The sequence below is a fragment of the Martes martes genome (assembly GCF_963455335.1).
Source record: "Martes martes genome assembly, chromosome: 7".
In the NCBI taxonomy this organism is placed as follows: domain Eukaryota; kingdom Metazoa; phylum Chordata; class Mammalia; order Carnivora; family Mustelidae; genus Martes; species Martes martes.
In genome coordinates, this window is record NC_137894.1 from 42726125 (window position 1) to 42737799 (window position 11675).

At 44.0% G+C, this 11675-nt stretch overlaps 1 protein-coding gene across 1 annotated transcript; it reads left to right on the forward strand.

Annotated features, from left to right (window-relative positions):
• Positions 1 to 7331: 7331 nt before the first annotated feature.
• Positions 7332 to 8846, forward strand: C2CD4A (C2 calcium dependent domain containing 4A; the record flags this gene model as incomplete). Its single annotated transcript, XM_080808052.1, has 1 exon — positions 7332 to 8846. Exon 1 carries the CDS (start codon positions 7761 to 7763, stop codon positions 8844 to 8846), a length of 1086 nt encoding a protein of 361 aa, XP_080664178.1. The 5' UTR covers positions 7332 to 7760.
• Between the last annotated feature and the right edge of the window lie 2829 nt (positions 8847 to 11675).

Below are 11675 nucleotides of genomic sequence, written 5' to 3' on the forward strand. Positions count from 1 at the left end.
ATATGGAGGACAAGGGTAGATGGTGAGGAGAAGGGAGTTGAGGGAAATTGGAAGGGGAGGTGAACCATGAGAGACTATGGACTCTGAAAAACAACCTGAGGGTTTTGAAGGAGGGAGGGAGGTTGGGGGAACCAGGTGGTAGGTATTAGGGAGGGCACGGATTGCATGGAGCACTGGGTGTGGTGAAAAAACAATGAATACTGTTACGCTGAAAAGAAATAAAAAATTTAAAAAAAAAGAAAAGGGCAGGCAGGAGTTACTGAGCACAGGGACATCTACGTGGCTGCTCTGTTTGCCTGCCGTCGCCTCCTGTCGGCCTTGGGTCCGGGAGCTCACCGTCCTGGACAAAGGCTGCTCCCCAGCGCCTCGCCTTGCCCCAGCGGAGCGGACCCGACCCAGGGGGTCCGGCGCCTCCCAGGCCCCAAGTCCATCCTGGGAGCCTCCTAGGCAGCTACCCTTTCACCCGTGGGTCAGATGGGAGAAAAAAAACCGTGCACCCTTGTCCTGCTACATTAACCCCGCCTAGGGCAACATCTCCGTTTCTTTTTGCTTCTTGAAAATTTTAATGATTTAAAAGTGAAAGGAGAGGGAACAGAACGGTATCATAGGATGAAAGATAAAATGGCAACTGAATATGCATTGTGTTCTTACCCTTCTCCTGTGCTTGATTCACTTTTAGTTTACTCAGGAGCCATTTCTTAGTTAACCTCATTAGGGAAATGAAGAACAAAGGTAGTACTTACTTTATTTTCTTTAAGTACGGGTTAGCTGTTATTTATATGTTACTTTCTTCCATACTATCCTTGAACTGTTCTAGTGTGGCAAGACATTGAAAGTGGGGACTTTTATAGTGCAAGAACTCGACCTTAATAAAATTTAGCCACCCATTGAATCTCTTTGTTTTTTCTTAAAATACATTTCAAAAAGCTGTTGAGAACAGAAATAAACCTAAATACTAAGATTATTGTAGTCAGAAGCATTTATTGGGGTGCCTGGGTGGCTCAGTGGCTTGGGCCTCTGCCTTCCGCTGGGGTCGTGATCTCAGGGTCCTGGGATGGGGCTCTGTGTGGCGTTGGACTCTCTGCTCAGCAGGGAGCCTGCTTCCCCCTCTCTCTCTGCCTACTTGTGATCTCTGTCAAATAAATAAATAAAATCTTAAAAAAAAAAAAAGCACTTGTTAACATGTAATGTCTGAAAAACAGTGAATTGCTCCTAAAGAACTGCTATCAACCAAATATTTGTGTTCCCCCAAATTCTGTGTTGAAATCCTAATCCCCAACGTGATGGTATTAGGAGATGGGGCCCTAAGGTGGTATTTAGGTCGTTAGGTAATTAAGCAAAGTCCTCATGAATGGAATTAGTACCCTTTTCAAAAAGACCACCCCCTCCCCCCAAAAACCAGAGAGCTCCCTCTGCTTTTGCATGTTGAGAATACAACAAGAAAACACCCATCTATGAAACAGGAAGTGGGTCCTCACCAGATTCTAAATTACCTGGCACTTTGATATTGGACTTCCAATATTCAGAACTGTGAGAAATTTTTATTTTTTTAAACCACGGCTTATGGTACTTTTTTATAGCAGCCTGAATGGACTAAGACAAGATCAAAGAGAAGTCAAAATGTCTGCAATTGTGTTATGTAAAATGGATGTAAAAGAAAGAACCAATACTAATCAGTACTATCAATACCCACCTCCATCCCTCACACGTATACACAGAAAATATGTCCTTAACCATTTGTCTTTCCTTGCTCAGTCGCCCTGACAAAATACCTAGGAGGAACTGTGCACTTCTTTCTTTCACTATCTGCAACCAATGAAAAGCCAAACCTGTCTATTCTGCTTCTGCCACATTTCCTAAATTCTTCTTATATTTCACCTGGAGTATGTAATCACCTTCTAACTGGCCTCCTTTTTCTCCCTTCTCCATCCAACTGCACGCTGCCGTGGGAGCTAGTTTCTAAAGCACAGATGAACTCAAGTTAGTCACCTGCTCAAAAATACCACTGTTCTGATGCCCTCCTCTATCTGTCCCCAAGGTGTTTCTAGTCCACCCATCCTCCTCCAATAATCTCCCTCCCCTTGTGTACTCATACCAACTATGTACTGAAGGGAAAGCAAAAAACAACAATAACAACAACAAAACAAAAACAAAAACAAAAAACAACCCAAAACCCCCAGTACTATGATCTGGTTGGGATAGGCATGTACCATAAAACAGTTAAGCAAACAATGCAAGGATGTATGATGTAAGAGGAACAGTGCAAGATGATACGAAGATGCCACAGGCAGAAATAGAATGGTCAAGCAAATGAAACAGAGGGCATAATCTGCTGGGAGAAGTGAGCAGTACTAATTCTTGTATAATAGTAATTCCTTGCACTTCTATGGTACTTTACACTTTTGAAAGAATAATGTGTGTTTTTATATGCATTATTCCATTTTACTAAGATTCAGTTTTAACTCATGAGCTATGATACCATTATTACGCCAAGGTATGCATTTTCATGTAATCCTCACAAAAAAAAATCTGCGGGTTAAGTAATGCAGGTAGTAATACTGCCCCATTTTACAGGAAAATAAGTCAAGAATATTAAGCAATTTACCAAAAATTACATAGCACGCATTAAGTTCCTTTAGCTCCCTGAACATTGCCACCCTTTCCTCTTTCAATAATTGTAGTTAAATCACTGCTAGGTTAGTAGTAATTCTCAGAGATCTTACTTTGGAAGGTTAATCAAAGAATAGAAAATCTCAAGGCGGAAACTTCAGCTTAATATTGTCAGTATTTTTTAATTTACTTTTAAAGATTTTATTTATTTATTTGACAGAGAGAGATCACAAGTAGGCAGAGAAAGAGAGGGAAGCAGGCTCCCTGCTGAGAAGAGAGCCCGATGCGGGGCTTGATCCCAGGATCCTGAGATCATGACCTGAGCCAAAAGCAGAGGCTTAACCCACTGAGCCACCCAGGTGCCCCTATTGTCAGAATTAATAATGCTATTACAACATAGTAGAAAAAGCTTGCGAATTTTAGTATTTCACTTTTTAAGTATTTTTGACGGTTTGATAAGGTGCACACAGCAATGCTCCAAATCCTACATACTTCTTGAAAAAATCAGATATTTACAGTCCTAATGTAAAACAAAGTAATGTAAAGAAGTATCATTACACTCTGATGTATAGCACTATACCCAAAGGAGTTTGGATATGGAGGTTTAAAGAAAGTAAACATTGTAGTAATTACAGTTCTTACATTCAATCTGACTTAAGAATAATGTGACAACAAAAGCAATTGCAAAAGTAAACTGCAATGAGGGACTGAGCAATAAAAACAGGTGAGCAAACTACAATTTCTGTGTTAAAAACAAAAGTCAAAATTAGGAGCACTTGTTAAAAATTAACAACACTTGGGGTGCCTGGGTGGCTCAGTCAGTTAAGTGTTCAATTATTATTATTATTATTTTTTTTTTTACTGTCCAACTCTTGATTTCAGTTCGGGTCATAATCTCAGGGTCGTGAGACTGAGCTCCATACTGGGCTCTGCACTGTGGAGGGGTCTGCTTAAGATTCTCTCTCTCCCCCTCCCTCTGTCCCTCCCACCAACTCGCATGTGCATGCTCTCTCTCTCTCACACACACACGCAAATAAAAAATTAACAACTCTTTCTTAAAAACTGAAAAGTAAGAATTTCTAACTTTGCAATACCTCATACCCACATGCTATTTCCTTACCTTTTGTTGAGAGAAAGCAAAAGGCCTTTTGGGGGAAAAGAAGGAAATGGAGAAGAAAGCTAGAGAACAAGCATAACACCATGGACTGTCAGAAAATGAAGGAAGATTAGCTGGCAGAAAGCACCCAGGGTAGATTGCAGAATTTGAGAACCAGAGGAAAACAAATCTGGCTAGTCCAACCCCCCTCATTTGACAGGTGGAGACAATGAGTAGGAAAGAGAATTAAGGGACTTGCTAATGTTCCACAACAAGTTAGTGGCTGTCAGAGCTAAAACTCAATGTCCTGACTCCCTGGTCTGTGTTTTTTCCATAGCTCCATACTCTACTTCCTTGAATGAGAAAGACAGATAAGCCAGAGCACCGGTGTTTTTTTATTTGGTTGTAAGCTCTCTTTTTCTTGCTTTCTGTGACACCTGACCTCCAATTAATTATTTTTTTAAGTCTATATTGTTCAGTTTCCTCCTACTACAAGAATACCTCTGGCCTGGATGGTATGTGATCTATTCACCCTCACTTCACCAAATTATTTTAGAGCTCCATTACTGGATGTTCCCACGGTTCTAGCTGTGAACCCTGAAGGGCCACAGCCTTCCTCTGAGGAGATTTGTGTGTTCCAGACATAGGGCTGGATCCTGTTACACCATCCTCCCAAGTACTCTATGGCTCATGCTTCTAAGGTAAGGAAAACATAAGGCTTAATGGGGCCACAGGGGACCAGCCATTCAAAGACAAGCCTGCTGCTTTCAAGAAACCTTACACAGGAAATGTTTCTAAAGTGTCACTGAAGAAGGTGAATTGTTAATAAAAACAAAGCAAATCTGCCACAAAGAAAAATGTTTTTAGAGGACTTCATGTGTGAATCAGCTAATCCCTGACTAAGCAAACCTGTATAATAATAACAGCTAAAAGCTCACCAGCACTTACTGTGTGCCAGACATTTCATGTATTTTTAACACAACAGTCTTGTGTGGTAGATATTATTACTCTCATTTTACAACTTAGATTCAAAGAGGTTAACTAACTTACCCACAGTCCCATAGCTAAAAATTTGCATAAACAGATTCAACCTTGTACAGATTTACTCCAAGGTCTGTATTTCTTCACCCATAAATCATTTCTCATGCTCTGGTGCTTTTTTCCTTTCTCCCACCACAGCATAGCTTTGCTTAACAACTTCTCAGATGGTGAGCCTCCCCATTTTAACCAAGGGCTCTCTGGGCTCTCACTTGCAGAGCTAACAGCCTCTTGTCTCCTGACAAAAGTGAGCCAAAACACATTCTCAAGTGTATAATTCAGCAATCATTCTCCCATAGATTTAGCATTGCCCCCCAAGAATCTGGGCCAGGCATGGAGATGATATAAAGACAAAGAAGTAACTAGTCAAGGGCATGGCAAGCCCAGGGACCTGTCAACCCTGCCTCCCTACCAAGACTAAATATATAAATCCTGTTCAATAGTTTCCTCTCGCTTCTGCCTCTGCTAGACAGAATTCAAATATTTCATCCTCATCATTGCTCCTCTGATGGATGTATATAGCTGATGTGATCTTGTATAGCCTGGATCCACGTGCCTAAGATGGCGGCTAAAACTCAGGAAGCATTCAATAAACATTGCTTTGAATGAATAAATGAACTAATGAGCACTCATTCTCTTCTATAATAACAAATATCATATCAGACATTGTGTATGTTAGGTTGTATGCTCAACTCTTAACATGCATAATCTTAGTATATACTTATGACAACCCTATAGGTACATACTATTATTCTCAGAAGGGATGAGGGTGCTCTCCTGGGTCTCTTTTATATCATCATTAATTACATTACCTCTCAAATGTCCCAACTACTATTGTACATTTGATACAGTGGCTCGGAAAGGTTTAGTAACTTGCTCATGTCACATAGTAAGAAGTCATTCTACAATCAAAACCAGATCAGACTTCAGACCCAGTTTTTTTTTTTTTTTAAGATTTTATTTATCTATTTGACAGATCACAAGTTGGCAGAGAGGCAGGCAGAGAGAGAGGAGGAAGCAGGCTCCCTGCTGAGCAGAGAGCCCAATGCAGGGTTCCATCCCAGGACCCTGAGATCATGAGCTGAAGGCAGAGGCTTTAACCCACCAAGCCACCCAGGCACCCACAGATCCAGTTTTCTTAACCATAGCACTCAACAGTGTCTCTTCTATTTTTATTATCATTAATAATAATTGTAACTTCTGTGTATTTAGCTCTTACCATGTTCCAGGCACAATGCTAAATATTTTACATTATTAGATTAATTTAATTCCCAAAGCAACTCATTTATGCTCACTAATGTGTATTATTACCTCCATTTCCCATCATTGCGAACATGGTAAGTTACCAGGAATAATCATAATTTGCAGTTTTATGTGACAGTTCTAGAGACTATTGTGTAAATCATGGAGCACAGTGCCTTTGTATGTATACCCTGAAAACAAAATGCACATGTCCCATCCTAAAACCCTTTGGATGAATTTAATTCACTGAACCTTATTTTGTTTAATTACTAAACATTATTTGGAGAAACAATTAACTTACAAAGAAGGATTTTAAGCAGAAATAGCATACACCCAAATTCTGAGCAAAATGCCTCAGATCTCTTTTAAGCTGAGCTAGCCGGAAGCAGTTCTCCTACAGAATGAACATAGGTCAGTTTTCAAAAGGAATAAAAAGGGTCTCCCAGGTGGATACAGCCTAGAAAGGCCAGAGCTGGCCGGGGTGCCTTCAAAGCATGGTTCCAACAGCAGTTGTATGCAGGAGTATATATTCCCAATCAAAAATCAGCACACAAAGTCTTAAGAAATGGGTTGTGATTTTTAATTACCATATGAGATACATACAATCTTACAAGTAATTTTAAGTGTATGCTAACTGATATCTTAACATACGGAAACACCTCTGTAACCGCACCCATATCAAGATATGGAATATTTTCAGCACTCCGTAAGGCTCCTGTACCGAATGAATTCTAATCAACAAAGAAAATACATTTAAAATCAGGACTGAACATCAGAAAGCAGGTTAAGAAACTTCGAAGGCTGGCTTTTGGGGGACAGGGACGGTATTAGGTAAAAATAAGACAAACCCGACTTGCATCTTTTTAGTGGTGGGCGTAGAGTGCTTCCGTGGATTCACATTCATACGTGCGGCGATCCTCCCAATGACTCTCGAGATTTAACCTTTTTCGCACGTGAGAAAATAGAAACTTGTTTAGGGTTTCTGGGAATAACAGACCCACCAGACGTAAGGGAGAGAAGGAACTGGATGTTTTGAATTTGCGCAGTCCACGTAGCCACGTGGCAGAGCGGAAGGCCTGGCATCAGGTTACCAAGCAGCGCCTCTCACGCCCGCGCATTGGCCAGCGGTCAGGGCTGCGGGTATAAAGGCTCAGGACGACTGTCCTTGAACAGCGGTGCTGAATCCTGCGGCGCGCGCTTTGAACTTTGTGGAGGCGACGCGCCTCCCTGGCTGGGTGCCTCAGGTAGAACCGTGCAGACACCCATCTGACACCGGACCCCAGGTACGGGAGGAGGGACCCACCTTGTTAACTCCTGGGAGCAAGCCGTGAGTCCTAGAGGGGATAATAATTATTATTCTAATTCTCGCCGAGGACTAGAGTGCAATAATCCAAGGATTCGGGAAACGATTGCACTGGCAAAGCTCCTCTTAGCACTGAGGACGGCACGACCAAAGTGAGAGGCCAACATTTTGAGAACCTCCGCCTTAGGCCAGAGGAGGATCGAGATTAAATCAACAAGCCCCGAAGTGTACGGGACTACTAGAGACAAGAGAAGAACGATTGTTCTTCAGTCACTGAGACGTAGCTCGCAATAGCAGCGTGAAGGGCAGCGGCATTGTCCCAGGGGAGGAAAAAGAAAGCACCCCTAAAGTAGGAGAAAAGACACGGGCATTGCTGCGACTTGCAGAGCTCCCTGCGACGACTGGTGTACCCTTGTGAAGTGCAGGCCGACCAGCACCCGCAGTGTCCTTGCATCCGGCATCCGCCGCCTTATGTGGTGCCTTGAGAGGCTCCGCTTGGGTCCCGAGCGCCTCCTGAAGGGCAGGAACGGGATTCTTCGGACCCGGGGCCACCACATCCCGGCCCTCACGCCCGCCGCGTGGGAAAACGTGCTCACCCCGGACCGCATCCCTGAGTTCTGCATCCCCCCGCGACTTGCGCCCGGCACCGCCCTGGCTGCGCTCCGGGTTTCCTGGACCCAAGCGGCAGAAATCGACGACGGCGCCGGGCACACGGACTGGGACCCGCGCTCGCAGGCCGCGCTCTCGCTGCCGCACCTGCCGCGCGCGCGCACCGCCTACGGCTTCTGCGCTCTGCTCGAGAGCCCGCACACCCGCCGCAAGGAGTCGCTCTTCCTCGGGGGCGCCGGCGCCCCCCGGCTCCTGCTCCCGGGCGCAGCCCCGGACCCCGACCCTGCGATCCCCGCCGGCCCCCGGCCTACCCCGGACGTGCCCGCGCCGCCGCCCCGCGCCCGCCGCCTCCTGCGCGCCCCCGAAGGACTGCTGAGCCGTGCGTTGCGGGCCCGGAGGATCCGTGGCCTGGCACGCGCCCGCTCCGTGTCCAGCGGGGACGACGACGACGACGAGCGCGGCGCCGGCTCGCGGCCCCCGGCCCGGGCCCTCTCCGTGTCTCCGCCGCCGCCACTGCCGCCGCCACCGCCACCGCCTGGCCCCGACCCGCGGCCCGAGCGCCTGGAGGCCGAGGGCACCGTGGCCCTGGGCCGCGCCGGGGGCGCCCTGCGCCTGGCCGCCGAGTACAGCCGGGCCAGCGGGCGGCTCCGCGTGCGGCTGCTCGGCGCCGAGGGCCTGCCCGCAGGGACCGCCGAGCCCCGCGCCGTGGGCTGCCGCGTCAGCTTCGTCCTGCGCTCGCCGGGCAAGACGCGCCCGCAGCGCAGCGCCGTGGTGCGGCCGAGCCGCAAAGCCGCCTTCGACCAGGACGTGTGCCTGGACGGGCTGTCGGAGGAGCAGGTGCGCCGCCTGGCGGTGCGCGTCAAGGCGGAGAAGGGGGGCCGCGGCCGCAAGCGGGGCCGCCCGCTGGGCCAGGGCGAGCTGCTGCTGGGCTCCCTGCTGCTGCCCTGAGGGCGCCCGGGCCTCGGGCAGTCCCCTTGGGGCGCTCTCCGCGCGCTGGGACCTCGGACCCTGACAGCCACTTCGGACAAAATAAATGCTATTTATTCTTATATTCAGGCCTTTGTTCAGTCCAATATTGGCACATACATTGCTAGATTATCACAATAAAGGACGTAGTATTTTGTGTAATACCTTTAGAATTCATTTCAGCAAATGGTATGGTGTTCTGCAGGAGTGGTTTCCAATATAGATAGACAACTGCGACTTCATGCTCCCCACTGTTCTATTGGGAGACTGTGGATCACAGGAAGTGTTAAAACTAGAGGGTGTGCTGGTGATCTCTTTGCCCCAACCTCCTCAACTGAAGTTTGTTCATTCCACAACATCCATTGATCACAACATTCATCTTAGAGCGTGTGTTATCTTTGAAGCATCATTTAAGACCCCAGGTGAGAAAATGAGGCCAAGAAAGGTGAAGTAACTTGTTCAAGGTCAACAGTGAATTATTAATAGGAACTCAAACCTGATGCTTTTAGCTACGTCTTTCTGAGAAAGCACTGGAAAAATTGAAACCACTTTAATATTCTTGGCTAAAATAATAAGTTTTACAAGTACTAACTTGTTTAATTTTTAAACAAACCTAAGAGACAGGCACAGTTGTCTTCATTTTAGGGAAGAGGATATTGAGGCACAGAATAAAGAGCAGAGTCAGAATTTGCACGGAGGCAATCAGTATTTTACTCATTACTTTCTAGAAATAATACCAAGCATCTGAAGGGTTTATCTTTGGGGGACTGTAACTTACATCTGAAACTGTTTATTCTAAGTTGGGGGTCTCCTCATATTCTCCCACCCTAGTGGAAAAGCAGTTTGGTTCAAATGAGTAATTTATTATCTCATGCTGATGTCTAAGGTTCTGTTCGAGAAGATGCTAACTAGCCTCAGAGTCATGGAAAAAAGGGTGATAGACTGATTGGCCCCAGCTGAGCTAATATGCCAGGGCAGGGAGTCTAGAACATAACTATAATACTGTTCTACCTCTGGCTTCTGATAGTGATAATAAGTGTATTATGTTTTAATCGATGATTTTCCTTTCTTGGCCACATTCACTGCCAAACAAGCATATTTCTTCCTTTCTTATGCATATAGGAGGAAAATGTGTCCTTAAATGAGGGTTCAAAATATTTGAATATGTGGTGTGGTGTGGTGTTAAATATGACTACATTAGCAGCCTGGATTCAGAAACCATTTCTGCTTTCACTAAACTGTTAGAGTTTTATCCACTGGTGCTCATGAAAAAAATGCTGTTTAGAACAGGGTTTCAGTTTTAGTCACAACTCAGGCATTAGCTGAAAATGGGTTATTGTGGTAGGTGCTTACCATGACCATCATTGAACAAATGCGAAGAATAACTGTGAATTCACTGTCAAAATCAGCCACATCCAGAAGCTTCATGTGGTTGACCAAGTGAATTATGACATAACAGTAGCTCAGAGCGTTCATGTGCTCTTTAGTCCACTCTAAGTCACCATATCCCTGGCCTTCAAACCAACAACTTTTAAAAAAATGTATAACTTTCTGATTTTACAATTTTGGTAGAGTAACTAATACTGAGTTCACATATGTAGTAGTTTAAAAGGAAAATAAATGGAAAGTGAAAGCAAATTGGCTACATACAATATATCATGTTGGGATTTTATTTTGCTGCCTTTTTTTAATAATAAAAACAGATTGCTGTGATGGTTTAAATAGCAAAACCTATTCCAGAAAACATCGCAATCACTATTGTCACTAGATTATATACAAATAATAGTTTGGGGGAAGAAGAGCTTTATTAAGGTAACATCAACATACTCAGGGACCTAAATTTTCCATGAAATAATGGTGGGTATTTCCAAACAGAATCTCCACCAATATCAAGTTATGGTTGATGAAACAATGTAAGAGCCTAATCATCAAGACTTAAATGATGAAAATACAATCATAAATCATAAAGTCTTGGGATTTTAGAGTTGAAAAGAACTTTAAGAATTATTTTGTGCAGACCCATGTAACATAGAAAAGGACCAAAAAGACAAACTGTAGATTGCCCTAAATCACACACCTAGTATAAGAGATGGGGCTAGGACCCGTTCTTTTCTCAGTTTGCCCTTCAACAGAATGAGTCTTTGGACCACTACTTCTAAGAAAGAGAAACATTTGTATGTAAATTCTTTTAAATCACAGAACTAATTTGAATGTTTTGCATTTAAGAAATCTTTGCAATACAAATTTTTTTCAGGAAAGCATCAGCCTTGCCTTGGGCAAATTTAAATTTGGTTTGCATTTTGCTGCCCTCTAGTGGATCCCTCATTAGTTTCGTCAGTGTTTTTACTCCTTTGGTTTTAGACCATCTCAACTAAATACTCAAGACCAATGTAATGTCAGAACCCAATGACCTTGAAGATGTGTGCTAATATCAGATTACAGCAAAGATTCACATTGCCAAACTAACTAAATACAGCTATCTGAATGTTGAAGATGTCAAAAAATTTTTTTCAGATTAAAAATGAAAACAAAAGAAAAACTTCCCAGTAGTTATGAAGCTAGGAGTATGTGTCAATGGTATGCTGGCTGCAAAAAATTTTTTAGAGTTCTCATGTTTCTCAGTTGGGTTTAGGTATGCACATCTTTGCAGAAATGATATTGCACAATCTTTCCTCTTTTGTGGTTTAAGTATATGAATATAGTCAAAGAAAAATCCCACACAACAGACCACAACATGCTTTAAGCTTTAGTTAAGTACAAATTTAAAAATCAAAGCAATAGCTTGGTTACTTGGTTTTACAAAGGTAATGC